Source organism: Columba livia, chromosome 2 (assembly GCF_036013475.1).
Source record: "Columba livia isolate bColLiv1 breed racing homer chromosome 2, bColLiv1.pat.W.v2, whole genome shotgun sequence".
Lineage (NCBI taxonomy): Eukaryota > Metazoa > Chordata > Aves > Columbiformes > Columbidae > Columba > Columba livia.
In genome coordinates, this window is record NC_088603.1 from 29,559,539 (window position 1) to 29,575,664 (window position 16,126).

The following is a 16,126-nucleotide window of genomic DNA, read 5'->3' on the forward strand; positions in this document are numbered from 1 at the left end:
ATTTTGGGTGCAACTGGATATCACTCAGAAGCTAAGCTCAGCCACCCCCAGCCCCCAGTAATATACTGAACAGAAGCTGGAATGCAAGGGGGTTTAGTTTCTGCCAAATTAAATCTTTATCACAACAGCTACCCAAGGTGAAATATCCTCTAACTTGGTAACACCTCAGGACTTTCCTAACCAGTTCATATTTCAGTACCAGTGCTTTGGAACTATTTCACTCTCAAACTGGATATTGAGATGCTCACTTTCCAAATGTGGTGCACCAGAGCCTGAATACTCAGTGGTCCTGAAACACTTTTTATATTTGATTTGGTTTTTTTTGGCATTCTTTTTTGAAATTGATGGCAGGAAAGCTCTTGACCTACAGACTTTGCTTGTTACAGGATAGTGACGTTTTTGGTACAGCAACTGCACTCCTATGGAGAGTCTCACAGCTGGTGTCAAAGATGGACTCACAGTCCAATGCCAAAGCTATTCCACCACACAGAACCAAGACCACACCTAAGAATGACCACTGGGGATATTATATTTTGTGTTTTGGAACAGTCTCACTTGAAAATAGTGGTACACTTTATTTGCAACCAACTATCAAAGACCCTAAAGATGACAGGGAAGATAGATATTTACATGTATAATCACTACTCAATTCAGCATCTTTGCACAATACATCATATATAGATTTTTAAAGTATCCTCCTAAAACCATAAATGTTACATTTCAGTATACTTCTACTGCTTACCAAAGAACATCGAGACCACGCTCCCCATTCAGAAATAACACAATCCTCAGGACATGGTAATGTGCATTTTCTAGCACCAAGTGGCATCTCTTCAGGATCGCACAGATAGTCCTCTACAGTGTCAGAAGGACCATCCACAGTGTTCAGCATGCACCTGGAAAAAAGGGCTGCACATAAACTGCGTCTGCCATGGATTTTGTACAGTAACTGTATTCCACAGTATTCTGAAGTATTTTAGCATTTTGTCAGCACATAACAATAATGAAATAACTCAAATAATAGAACTAAGTATTGATCTATGAATATCCATGAAAAGCTGAAGAGCCAAAAATAATTCCCATTTTTACATTATTACACTATTTACATTATTTTTACACTATTATTCCCAAGTGCATATGTACTTAAAATGTTTTTAAAATAATAGTTTCACAGAGAAAGAGGACCATTTCATCTTTCAGAAAAACACTAAAATTTTACATTGCAGTGTTTGTAGTAGTGTAAGTACAATATACATTAGTTTATAAACTAGGAATCAAGGTATATATCTATAACCACTAGGCAGAGCCATCATATTAGATTCACTGAAGCTATTTTAATTTACACCAGCCAGTATCCTGGTCCCATATACTTCAGCTGGACTTGACACTATACATTACACAGAATTACATAAAATTAAATACAGTCAATATTGTTTTACCTGACTTTCCTTGTCTGAACACCTTCTCCACAGTTCTCTTTTAAGTCCACATTGGTCACCTTGCAGACACTCCAGGGCTCGGTAACCCATATGTACTGGCTGCAGTCACTGTGGCAGGGGACTACCTCATATACCTGGAATCCACATTGAGTGTCAGATTTGTTGCACACAAGTAAGATACATGTGCAACAGTGATCATGCAAAAAAAAAGGATTAATGTACTTTTTGGTAAGAATAACAAAAGTAAACTCACCTAATTAGAGGTTATAGCAATAATACAGATACAATATTTGAGAGAAAACTATAGAAATAACAAAAAGTCAGAAGCTAAGACATACAATGACAGATTCCCTAGTTTGCTCTCCCACTAAACCCACATTATGCCATTTCTACCAATAACATCAACACAACTAACACAAATTCCCAAACACTTGACACTTTGAAGATTCAGCTGGACAGGGTGCTGGGTCATCTTGTCTATCTTGTCTTGGCCAAGAAAGGGTGGGCGAGATGATCCTTGTGGTCCCTTCCAGCTAGGTATTCTATAATTCTATGAAAATCTGTAACTAGGCTGGCTCACGAGTATATCTTTTAGAAAAATGCCACTAAAACTCTGCTAAAACTTTACTTCTGTCCTTCACATCTCTCCTCAACTAATCCATACCACTGTTGCAGGGGTTTTGTATTTCTATAGAGAGGTGAGCTCAAGGTAAATTACACTGATACATACTGTTTCACTTTATTTTTCATTGTGGATAATTAAAATCACTCTAACATATTGGCGTGCCAGCATTAGTATTGTGTTTAGACTTCAATACAGATTTGAAACAGTATCTCCTGTGTTTTCTCAAACATATATTACAAGAAAGGACAGACAATATAACCATTAGAGCACAAGCAGGAAGCACATGTTAAGGTTATCTCTCTATTTTAGAAACTCTTACCTGAGCCTGAAGAAAGTATTTTCATGAACCCAAGAGAAAAAACAAAGATGAAAAGAAAGATTAGAGTGAAGCATAGGTATTTAAACGGCATTAATTTAGCTTTTATTATAAACAATATTCTATGACTTTTGCCAAGCAAGAGGCATCCAATTTTTCCTCTTGGATCTCCCTTGCTGTCATGAGGCATTTTTGCAAGAAATTTGCCCTTGGAAGAAAACAGCAGTTTATAAATGACAACAAGTTGGAAGAGACTATAAATTAGCTAGCCTCTTTCTCGGTTCTTAACGCACACTGTTTTCCTTTTTTTGTCTATAACAAGCACCAACTCTTCACACAGTAGGAAATCCAGTTTCCCTAAAACAAGCAAAAATCCTCAATGGTTTTGGAGAGGATACTGGAATTCTCTATTAATTGAAATTGTTCTGATAGCATTAGTGCAACAGATTCAGTGGAATAGAAAGAACTGGCATTTCTCATCCTTCCAAAGTTCCTAAGTCCTTCATTACTTATTTTAATAATGCATAATTACCTGAAGCCCCATGCCTCAAAATTATCTTATATCAGCTAACTTCACATACCATTCTGGGTATCAATTCAGTACAACTAATATTTCTCAACAATCTAAGACATTGTCTTAAACAAGTCTTTGATTCTTTTCAGCAACAATGCTTAGATAGAAAAAGAGGACTGATGGTTTGATAGTTTAGCAGTTAACCTGCAACAAAATACCATCAGTCAAAAAAAAAACCAAAAAAAACCAAAAAACCCTTGAAAAGTATATAGAATGAAAAGTATATAGAATCTGGTGTACCACTATGCAGTTGATCAGCCCACGCACAAGAAGACCAGCAGAATCAGCATATTTGAGCCACGTTTTAACTACATAATCATTAACTCAAGCATAGAGATGGGAGTTGTAAATGTATTTTAAGGAAGGTATTGGACTCAGTGCTCAATTTGTAGTCACATGGGAAATGGTATTTATTTATTCTTGTCCAGCATTTCCAAAATGAGAATTGGGGAAACCCTATTTTAGGGAAATGTCTCTATATGTCTCATCCTGGTTGGCACAAGAAGAATACATAAACCCCACCTATTCAACAGCCTTTCCAGTAAAATAGAAATTGGATATCTTCCCAGAAAACCAAAGGAAAATTCTGTGTTGCATTGCATGTGCTTAGCAGTGTTCTCTTGACCCTACTGGCATTTTTTAACTACAACTGTGGGCCAGGGCAGCTGGGTGGTATAAGGATTGTATACACCTGCTGGGTAAGGGGGCAAATAATGCCTGAAGCCAGTGAAGACAGGGATGTCCTTATTTTCTTTACAGTCTCAAATTAGTCTCTTCATTTGAAATCCTCTGAAGGCCATTGATATGCTTTTATAATAGAACTGACTATTATTATTACATTATGAAGACCTTTAGCCTACTGAAGTGAGTACTGAGCAAGCTTCATTCAGTTGGAGCATGGTTCAGGAGTCACCCTGGCATGCATGGCCCAGGAGGAGAGACACTCAATGAGACATCTACCATTCACTGTGTTCAGTCTCCCTCCAAAATACAGTTGTACACATCAGCCCTGTGAGATGTTGAATAACTTGTTCTTAAAACTTGACAAACATCTTAAGCACTGTATTTCAGTGTTTCACTAGCTTTACCATTAGAAAGTTTCCCCAAGGCTTAACTCAAATCTGCTTGCAGCAGTCTAAGCCTGCTGCTTTTTATCCTATCCATGATGGCCATGGAAAATGGATTATTTCCTCCTTCTTTGCAACAGCCTTTTATGTACATGTTACCAGACTGCCAGCATCCTCTTTCCCATCTTTTCTTCCACGTTGCAGTCTTTCCCCAGAGTTCCTAATTCCTAGAACTCAGCTTACAGCATAGCCCCTCTGTACATCATCTTATACATACTTGTGGGCACCAAAGACCCACTCTAACCATTGTGCTTTGTATATGTGCAAATAAGCATGTTACATATATAATTAATAAATACATAAATAAAACAAATTACATTTTATAATTGAAGTAAATATTCTGAAGAGTCTGTACTTTTCCAGTTAAATGAATTGTGGATCACATTTAGATTAAATAATAAATACAAAATTGAAATGCATGTGTATTCCCTGCATGTTTCTGAATTGACAGTGAATGTATTTAAAATTGAAAGATCAGCCTCTGTATTCTTCCACATTCCTACCTTTAGAGCTCCCTTCTCATAAAAGTACTATATTACAATTTTATTTTTACAATAATTACATCTTGAATCATCTATTATTATTGAGCAAGTACCATTTAACATTGCAACAAATTAAATTAAAGTCAAAGTACCAGTAGAGGGCAACAGTGTTGCATCCAAGTGCCTAACAGACCGCTAGCAAAATCACCTTTGATGCAGAAAAATACGAGCCTATTATGTACTACATGAATATTAAAGAAGGAAAAAGACTTCGGTATAGACTACATTTTGCTCCTGTTGAAATACATTCCTCCTAATTTAAAGCATATTTGCATGCGGACCCATACCCGGCAACCCTCATTCTAGTTTGCATTTTGTTAAAGTAGATCACAGACTTACTTTATTAGCTGCAGTTTAACACTTATTATTTTAGAAATTAGAACTAATTACATTCCCTAAAGTAGAAAATTAGATCAACAAGCCATTTCACTCTGTGCTAGAAAAATGTCAATAGGATAATATTAAGTACCTTCAGGTTTATTCTAATGGAAATTTTTTTTCAGACTTTGAATATGTACAGAGAAGATTGTGTGGTTGTTTAACATGCCTCTGCAGACTAAATTAAATTAAACAGTAATATGGATATAAATAAACTCTGAAGAGCACAAGTTAATTGACAAGGAAGGTTTTTATTTCTAAAACTCTCCAAGCAAACAGGAGCAAACAAGCTTCAGGGCTCTGATTTGGACTAGTACTAAACTTGATCTCAAAGACTAAATGCTCATCAGTGGTCAAAGCACTTCTAATGTGCTCTTTGGTCACATTTTTTGGCTTAGTTTCACTTGAAGAAGATGCAGACTGGGTAGCCAGGCAGCTTCGTACTGGAAAATCCAGGGCAGCTGGTGGGACAACTGGGAGACGGACTTCAGAAGTGCATTTCTGACTGGAACCACAGTATCAGGGCAAGTATACCTGAAAGGTCAAGCTCCAGCTTGTCTAAAACCCATTAAAGGCCACTGGGATGATACGGTGTGAGTGTTTGAGAGTTTTAACTTGCTTTCTGATTAAGATGGTCAGGGAATGACACTAAGAATCTTACCAGTTTGAGCATCTCTAATGAGACATTTTACTCTTTGTAACAGAAGATCTTCAGAAAAGTGGTCTTCACAATTTGCATATAAGAATGTTTTATTGTCAATCTGCACTTCAGATAATGCGCTAAATTCTTGCAGATGAGGATCTAATGAAGGCAGATCCTAAGCTCACTGAGGAAACCTAAGTCAACACATGCTCTTCCTTCTATCTGCATCTGCCCCTTATGTTTTTTGTAGTTTTTCTACATCAGCAGACAATACAACTAAAAGGGTTATCTGAGGTATGGAAAAAGCTGTATAAATAATGTAAATATGAATTACCTGATTGACGTGATCTAGCTTTGGACAGGGTCTTCCACCATTGTAGGGTTTTTCACGGAGCCATTTAGACCGAACCTTTACCCCGCTCCCACAGGATTTACTACAGCGAGACCAGTTGGACCACTCACTGAGCTTGCAGTCTGAGGGACATGGAATAATGCAGGCTTCCTCAATATAACCTGCATGAATGGAAAAGAAAGTGAAATCTCTTCATCATGTCACTCTGCCACTTCTCCCCAAAGCCCTCGTCTACTTCATTTAGATTGTCCAAAGTTTGACTTGACAGGACTGTGTGAATAGAGAGATTTCTTCATCATTAGGGAAAAATTAAATTCTGCAGAAAATTGACACATATAGCTGGAGACTGTGTCAGAGTAGCAGCTGAGCATCCTCACTGCTATCTGATTAGGATTCACAGTCACCAGATTTCAGCATTCAAACTTTCTGACAGCTACAGTGTAATTGACACTAACCCATCTCTCAGTTGCACCATTCTTACACTGTAAAATCAATATATATTTTTAAGGAAAAAAAGGTTTAATTAAAAGCTCCTCCATAACTGTAACAAGTAACTCAATTGTAGTTATACATTAAAAATCCAACTGAACCAAAAGATATGCATCTTACCAGCCTGGAGAGAGGGAACTTAACACCTTGTGACCTTTCTAAGGCTAGAAAGAGAGAGTGGCCTGCCACATTAATGATCTGTCGATTAACAACCATCTGCCCCCAGTAGCACACTGAATAATTGCACTGAATGGAAAAGCAGATGTTTGCTTTGGATAAGTCATTGGTCCTGGGAGGTTGGAAAAGGCTATGACATGGTCTGTAGGGAGTAACATGAGGCCTCAATTCACTGAATGAGTGAAAATGCCTTTCTTTTAAAAGCAACATATGCCATAGCTCTACAATATGTGTCATTTATGCTAATTTTTAAAACAGAAACTATAAGACCTCAAAGAAAAAGCTGCCCTTTACCGCATTTTGACTGCAACTGTTCCTTATAGCCTATATGAACTCTTCCCTTTCCTGTGTCAGACCTGCAATGTATTTAGTGTTGGCAAATATTCACTTTAAAGAGTAAAGAAACCTTGGTGCAGTTAAAAGTGAATTATGATATTTGATGAACACAGTTGCAAACCTAACACATATTTAGGTAATATTCTCAAATGATTGTCATAGTTTGCTAGGCATGGTTTTAAGTGTTTCTCACATATCTTGATTTTTTTTTGTTTGAAAGAAATCACCATCATTTTCATCAGAACTGATGTTAGCGGCTCTGTTTTTTTAATCTATACTTCTAAGTAAAGGTATTCTGTCTCTTCTGTAAAGCAACCAATATCAATCACAAGTAAGTAAAGAATTAAAACACTTAAAATATTTTAGTTCTATAAACCCATTTCTAGTTGCTTCCACTAATTTGTTGTAGCTATTTCAACAGAAGGGTTTAAAAAAATACAGTAACATTCATAATATTTTCTGGTCAAATTCAGGTGATTATTTTATCCTATATAGCCTTCCTTTGTTTGGAAGTGTTAAATAGTTAAATAAATGTAGAGAGCACATCCTCGATTTGAGCACTGTGGAACTACTGTTCACCAAATGGGTCTTCTTTAAAATGGCTAGAATGTTATTAGCTTGAATTGCAAGCATGTTTATTAAATATCTCTCACCATTTGATTGATCAGCTCCATGATACTGTATGAAAGGCACACTGTGTTAGACAAAATATATTTTTGAAGATCATATCACTGCATATCAGAGGTGGTGACACAGACTGCCCTGCAGTAGTAAATGCAAAATTGATTACATTTCACCTTACCTGACATCTCTGAGTGAGTCTTAGAAATCAGAAGCACCCTATCTCAGAGCCTCATCCTACATTGGACTTAGATTGCATAAATATCAAAGTCTTTATCATCAGCAGAAAGAAGCTTCTAACAAGCACTACAAACAGCGCTACACAAAATCATATGCTCATATAATCAAGAAACTACTGAATGAAAATGGAGAATAACAAAAAATTTAAAATAAACAGTTCCCTCTAAGCAATAAGTGTTTAGTGTCTAAGTGAAGATTATGCTCTTTATTAATTTACTTGAGATTCTGAAATGATGTCTTCCAATATAACTTGTAAGTAGGCTTTTGTTTGTTTGTTTGCTTTGTTTGGGGTTTTTGTTTGTTTCTCTGGGGGTTTTGTTGTTTGTTTTTTTGGGGGGGGTTGTTTGTTTTAGTTTGTTTGTTTAGTTTGTTTTATTTTGGGTACGTGTTGGTTTTTTTGTTTTTTTTTTTTTTCCCCGCACAAACCTTTCAACTGTAACACACTTATGTCATTTAGTATTTGTGAAATTTCTGCCTCTGTAATTAATGTCTGGAAGAAACAAATTCAAGTTGCCTTAAATATATTGTGCATTCTTAATGAGGTAACTTCAGGTGGTACGGCCTGCTTGAGGAAGACTTTATTTTAAGGAAGACTTTATTTTAAGGACTTCCATAAGTCTCTGAGCTATTTTAAATTTGTCTTGATTAATCTCAAAGGTATCTTCCCAATCTAACCCAAACATACTGCATAGCCTACCAAAAGGAGTCTATGTGGAACACAGTAAACTACAGCAAATGAAAAATTAGAAACTCTTTTCATTAGTTTCCTTTCAGATCAACCAAATGAGGATAATAAATATTTTTGTGAGATAATGAGAATGTTAGCCAAAAAGTTTAGACAGACATGGTATCAAATACATGATACTATGTGGAAGTCCCAGGTAACATTTTACTCAGCTGCAGTTCAAGTGATTCCATAAAATATCAAATGAAACCATATCACTATAGCAACGTTTTTCTTGTTATCTATGAAATATCTACATCGAAGTCAGGCATTAAAACTGCTTTAGCATTTAATGCAATAAAGCCAGAGCAGCATCATGTTACAGGTATAGTGTCAGTGTTGTAACACGGAAAACTACAAGCTTGCTGATGTGCTAATGCATTCTGGGTAGAATACAGTGGGCCAAGTGACATTTCCCACTCACTTTATAATGGAAAAATACTGAACTGCAATCTTATACTGGGTCTTTGATCCTATAAGCTTCGTGGAATAGATTCTGCTCACCATATAGCTCTTTCCTATGCCATTTCTTGGACTCCTGGCCTATGGTACTCTCCTCTCACTTCTTCCTGTTTGCTCAGAAAAGCTAGCATCAAGACCAAAACTCCCCATGTGAAATTTAACCAGCTGAACAAGAAAAATGGAAGGCTTGGAGATGCTGGAATTGCGGAATATTTTTTTGAGAGCAGAGAGAAAAACACTTATTATTATGCAATATGCAAGACAAGCATAAAAAACTCCCAACCACTGGTACACTAAGAACACTGGATAAAAAATAGGTCAAGAATGTGAAGAGAATAAAGGGATCCAAAAAAAGGAGTTTCACAGTTTCCCAGCCACCTCCAAACAGAAGGAAAAGAAAGTAAATGAGTGAAGTTACTTTTCATGACAAAGAGTCAGAAGTCAAAACAACTGAGACACAAGACAAAAGAGAGACTGAGGGGGAAGAGAGGAAAGGGTAAGAAGAAACAAGGAGACAGAGAAGAGGAAAAGAAATGGCTAGGAACACAGCATCAAGAGAATTGTAAAGACACACTGCATAGACAGAGAAAACAAAGAAAGAGGAGAAAAGAAATAAACATCCTGCCAAAAGCAATATCTTGGTGAAGCAGAAACAGAATGCAATGCCCTCAAGAGCCTACTCTGATATCTCCTGACCAGACAGTGAAATGTAATGAAGAATGTTGCCACAAATAAAAACAGAAAACAAAGGCAAAAAATTAAAAAGACTGCCCCCTGATGTGCATTCTATAGGTAATTAGTGTGTAGGATGAAAATGACCCTGTTACACCTGACATTAACTTTTTGGCATATTCATCCCTTGGCATATTCTTTTCCTCTCAGGCACCTCACTATTTTGCTCAACAGACGAGTTAGCATTTAGCTGTGCCACTGGACTCCCTTGGAACCCAGGCAGAAGCAGACTTCAAATTCCTTGCAGATATTTCTCTAGCCAAGAAAGAAGATAGAATTAAAAAAAAAACAACTACTTGTTCCAAATGACTTGTTCCACTCCATTTACCACCCATCTAATGGTACTTTTCAGAAAATGCTTCTCTGAAAAGTTTATACTATTTGAAACTATTGAAACTATACTATTGAAACTATACTATTGAAAAGTTTATACTATTTTTGTTATATTTTATGTGTTTTTATTTGTAAACTTTATCCACGCTGTAAAAATTTTAGCAAGTGAGAAGAGATAGTGATATAGAAAAATTACACAGAAAACACAGAAACCAGAAATATTACATGCAAATGGGACTAGTGATGCAGATACATGGTTTCTGATATGAAAAGTTTATGACCAAACCATTTTTCAGTTTTCAGACTTGTTTTCACTCTAATCTAATCACCCTTGAAATGGTGCCCCTTGCATTAGACAGTGTGAAATCTTATTAAAGAAACAGGCTTCTAATGTGTGGGTGTCCACATGGTGGAATATCATCCAATTATATCACACAACTGGTTGTGTAATATAATTACAGTAAACGGCATGCTTAGAGCCTTGAGTTTTGAAGAACAAGCAAGGTATTACCAAGGTAGAAATACAACAGATGCAGAGAGAAGGAAATAATGAGAGCAGTGAAGCAGCTATTAAGAAGAGCTGAAGAAGAGTGTGAAGGTTAGGGAGGGACAGTGAAATAGAAGACCAACACTGTAAAGGCTAAAGATAGTTCCCTGGACATCTGTAGTTCATATTTTGCCTGCTGTTTCTTCTCCTGACTACAGTCTTTCACTGTGTGCTTCCTGCAGCTCGCTCTTCTCCTCACAACATCTGAGGGATGTTGGAGAGATGAGACCTTGGGATAATGTCGTACAGAGCATTGGCCCTGCATGGTCTGGAAGGGTACTAGAAAGAGACACCCATCCCGGAATGCCCGTTCCTTTTCCCAGTGCAGCAGTTTCTCAATTACTTCAGCTCCTGTCAGCTGAACTTCATAAGGCTGTGAAATGTGCAGTTGCCTACTACCAGCAAGAACATGGTTATTTTATCATTAAAGATTTACTACTGAACCACAATTTACCACTTTGGCTTTGAACCACTGGGAGTATGAACTGAACTAATCATTAAAAGGGAAATGTTTACTGTCCCATTGCTAATTGGTTATTAAATCTGGACTCCTAGAATAAAGTTATTGACAGATGTGACGGATAATTTATAATGGAGGACTTAATGGACTTCACAATTCATCTAATGACAAAGCAGGTTAAGTAGGTTGATATGAAGTTTTTCCCCACAAATTGCATGGCCAATATCTAAGAACAGACAGGGTACTTGAGTTGAAGGGTGAAGACACAGAATATCTTAAAAAGTGTTTACATGAACTCTTTTGTCCTTAGGACTCACAGAGTTATGCTTCTGCTTTCATGACTAAAATGTCATGCTATGTTTCCAAGAAAAAAAACTGCAATGTTAGAATGGTTTACGTTCTTTAACACTTTTTTGTTTTTTTCCCCCAAGGAAATATAAAGCTCCTGGATCTCATCTTCCAGCACAAAGAAAAATATAATTATTTGCATTTCACTTGCAACAGAATATATACATTTCTTGAGAATATTAATATTTCTGTCTAGCCATGGGAAGATAGATTGAACTCCAGAAGATTTTTTTTTTTTCCAGGATATCCTTCAAAGCCTCAAAACCTGAGAGTAATTATTAATGCTTAACTACCTTCTGCATCAGCAGTTCTGTCTCTGGTGAACTAACTACAGCTCTTTGGGTTGATGGATGACTGTTTCATAACTGGTGTCCTGTCGACAGGGCAGATATGGTGGCACTATAACACAAAGGCCTAAGCTAGTATTTCTGGTGCAGGGCAATAGGGAGCATATTTCTAGAGAATACACAACAGGACAAATATGGCATCTTGCATATATATATATATATATATATATATATATATAAAATCTTTGGAAAGATCCAAGCTATGAAACAGCAAAGAATCCTAACAACAATTTGAGAACCTAAGCCTACTACCATGCTACATTAGAATCTCCTACGGGAAATATATTTATATTAAAATAAAATCTCAACAGAAATTTTAAATTAAATTTTAATTTAATTTTTGATCTTAAATTTGCATCACTTCAAGTTAGAGTATTCAAAGTGAAAAAGAATTAAAAAAAAATATCCGAATACAAGAGGATACAGAAAGTTCTAACTGATTTCTTGGACCCTGTAGACTCTTATAACAGATGAGATTTTACTAATGCACACATAAGCAATTAGATACAAAACTCCTCGATTCACATTGATACTCCCAGCAGCTGTTGCAAAAGTATTCACTGACACACAGATAGTCCTCTCTAATCCCCTGCAAAAGCCTTGTAGCCATGGAGGACTTTGTAGAGTCAGCACAAATCAATGCATCTCATTTAATTAATGCTAAAGGGGGAAATAATCTCACACTAATAAGGCAGCAGACAAAGTATCCCGGACTGGTTGACTATGCCTAAGGTCTTAGCAATAAATAGACATGAATTAAGAAGGGTAATACAATCTATATAAAAATGGTGCATCTGCCATGCTACTTTGCTTGCCTTCACCACACACACATAAACAAAATCACCGTTTAGCTAATGTGGGTCATGATTCACAATTTATATATGATGGAGGAAAACTAAATATTGAAGAGTAAATAGTGTAGTTCATAATCACAACAGTGGCCCACTTTCGATTTTTTATCATGAAAATTCCAAGGCAGAGTTTAAAGGGATCGTTAGGAGACACTTAAAATTTTTTTTCACAAATACACTGAAGCAGATTGTTGGCAGACACATGTCATTATCCACAGAGCTCTAGTATACTAGTGATGACAGGGATAAAGCTATGAAAAAACAACTGCTGATTTCCTAATGGAAAACAAAAACAAACCAAAAACCCTAAACAAACAAACAACAACAAAAAAAAAAAACCCAAACCTCTCTCACTTGACTATCAAAAGAACTATATATTTTTTGTATTTCTCCAGTAAAATTACCTATGTAGCACTGAAACAAAGCAAGAATCAGAGAAAGGGAAATTTATGTGTCTTCCATTAAGAAAAATGAGCAAACATCTCAGTCACCAGTTTTAGTTGACATTACCACATCTGCTGACAACTGTCAGCTGTTAGCTCCTGCCCACACTCCACAGAACTGGTACAGTTGAAAAACAACAGTGGCAGAATATTTCAGATGGCTGCTGAATGGTGTTAACTCTTTCACCGATAAATTTAGCTCAAATTTGAAACAAAATATTTCAAAAAGAACAAATTAAAGTATTAGGTATATATAATACTGAATAAAACCAAAACAAAACAAACCATAAAAAAGCAAATAAGAAAAAACCCACCTTGTCTGTCTGCAGCTGAAACTTAGGTCTATTTTCACCTGTTAGTTTGGGGTTTATTTTGAAGTACCTGTTAAGCTACAGAAAAATAAAGACCTGCTCCAGAAGGACTCTGTCCTTTGCTTCTCCAGTGTTCTCACCTACCTGTAACAAGAGAGTCCTATAACTGTATTTTGGCTTTCCTTTCTTTTGTTACAGTCACTTCTGTCTTTTTGAGAAACTTGTTTGTACTTGGGACTTTATAGCTACATCCAAAATTTCAAAGATTATCACAAGAATCCTAATCCTTTTATGGGTCTATTAATTTAGGGCCTTCCTTGTGCCACATTCTTCCTTTAGCTCCTTGTTGTCTGTGAAACTGTTACCTCTTCTCAAATCTTTTGAAAATGAAATCTGTCAAGCAGTAAAAAGAGCTCAGTAGTATTTGTTCTGCTTCTGCAGAACAACTGAATTGTGATTATAAGCACGCAACATTCTGCAAAAGAGTTTATGAATTTTTTGGCATTGCATAGCAGTTCTGTCTTCTGATTCCTCCCACTCAAAACAATTTGACTTGCAACACTGACCTGTTCATGGCCTCATAAATTTATACAGCAGTATTTACATAAAACCTTTGACAGTCTCAGTCTCACAATTTGAGTTTCTTATGGCATTATAGCATATCACATTATATATTCCATGATATATTAATAACATCAGTGTGGATGTAGTTTGTCCTTCTTGTCACATATAGAGGACGTCATTGTAGGCGAAGAAGTACAATTATCCCCATTTCCCACCTCAGGATTTCATGGTGTCAGGAGATAACAAAACCTCATGTAAAAGCAGAACTTCTTATCACGTAAAAGATACTTCTTCCCCTCCCCACCCACCCCCCCAGGAAATATCGTCCCTTAAAAAAAGGTCTTTATTTCTCTCCTAGTCCAAGCTAATTCACCAAATCATATACCATAAAATCTGTATTTACATACAGTCTACTAGGAAAAGAAATAACGGACTCACAGACTAACAGACTCAACAGTAAAACATATTTCTGAGTAAAGCAGATAACAAAGCAAACAAACCTCACTCTTCTTTGGATCAGTTATAAAATTAGTAAAAAATTCAGTGCTATTATTTCCATAGGGATATAAGCAACTTTGTTAGAATTTACAAAAATAACTGAAGCAGGCTTGAATTATGAGTCTTGTCAAGTTTAGCTTGAAAAACTAAAATCAGATTGATGGGAAGCTACAAGGTACTTTTGTTTGCTAGCATGTGGGGTAACTATTGTGATACCACAGAAGTCCCTTGTCAATTTAGCATAATACAGCTTTTCACAGTATCACAGTATCACAGTATGTTTGGGATTGGAAGGGACCTCAAAAGATCATCTAGTCCAATCCCCCTGCTGGAGCAGGAACGCCTAGGTGAGGTCGCACAGGAACATGTCCAGGCGGGTTTTGAATGTCTCCAGAGAAGGAGACTCCACAACCTCCCTGGGCAGCCTGTTCCAGTGCTCTGTCACCCTTACTGAGAAGAAGTTTTTTCTCAAATTTAAGCGGAACCTCTTGTGTTCCAGCTTGATCCCATTACCCCTTGTCCTATCATTGTTTGCCACCGAGAAGAGCCTGGCTCCATCCTCATGACACTCACCCTTTATATATTTATAAACATTAATAAGGTCCCCCTTAGTCTCCTCTTCTCCAAACTGAAGAGACCCAACTCCCTCAGCCTTTCCTCATAAGGGAGGTGCTCCACTCCCTCAATCATCTTCGTTGCCCTACGCTGGACCCTCTCCAGCAGTTCCCTGTCCTTCTTGAACTGAGGGGCCCAGAACTGGACACAATATTCCAGATGTGGTCTCACCAGGGAGGAGTAGAGGGGAAGGAGGACCTCTCTCGATCTACTAGCCACCCCCCTTCTAATACACTCCAGGATGCCATTGGCCTTCCTGGCCACAAGGGCACAGTGCTGGCTCATGGTCATCCTGTTGTCCACCAGGACCCCCAGGTCCCTTTCCTCTACACTGCTCTCTAATATGTAATTTCCCAACCTATACTGGAACCTGGGGTTGTTCCTGCCCAGATGCAGGACTCTACACTTTCCCTTGTTAAATTTCATTAGGTTATTCCCCGCCCAACTCTCCAGCCTGTCCAGGTCCCGCTGGATGGCAGCAAAGCCTTCTGGCGTGTCAGCCACTCCTCCCAGCTTAGTGTCATCAGCAAACTTGCTGATAGTACACTCTATTCCCTCGTCTAAACCGTTAATGAATATATTGAATAATATTGGCCCCAGTACTGACCCCTGAAGCACTCCACTAGATACTGGCCTCCAACTAGACTCCGCACCATTGACTACCACTCTCTGGTTTCTCTCCATAAGCCAGTTTGCAACCCACCTCACTAGTCTATTGTCTGGACCACACCTCCTCAACTTAGCTGTGAGGATGCTGTGGGAGACTGTGTCAAAGGCTTTACTGAAGTCAAGGTAGACCACATCCACCACTCTGCCATCATCCATCCACCTTGTTACATTCTCATAAAAGGCTATGAGGTTGGTCAAGCACGACTTACCCTTGGTAAAGCCATGCTGACTGCCCCTAATAACCCTCTTATTCTTGATATGCCTTGAGATGGCACCAAGGATAAGCTGTTCCATTACTTTCCCAGGGACAGAGGTGAGGCTGACCGGTCTATAATTACCCGGGTCCTCCTTCTTGCCCTTTTT

General features: G+C 37.5%; 1 protein-coding gene across 4 annotated transcripts in view; it reads right to left on the reverse strand.

Moving 5' to 3' along the window:
• THSD7A (thrombospondin type 1 domain containing 7A) overlaps positions 1-16,126 on the reverse strand; it is a 282,459-nt gene that overhangs the window by 27,206 nt on the left and 239,127 nt on the right. For all 4 annotated transcript variants that reach the window (XM_065051176.1, XM_065051177.1, XM_065051174.1 and 1 more), the window contains 3 exons: positions 5,979-6,157; positions 1,440-1,573; positions 743-896 (listed from right to left, as the gene is read on the reverse strand). In XM_065051176.1, the coding sequence (XP_064907248.1) occupies positions 743-896; positions 1,440-1,573; positions 5,979-6,157 (467 nt within the window). The remainder of the gene's footprint in view (positions 1-742; positions 897-1,439; positions 1,574-5,978; positions 6,158-16,126) is intronic.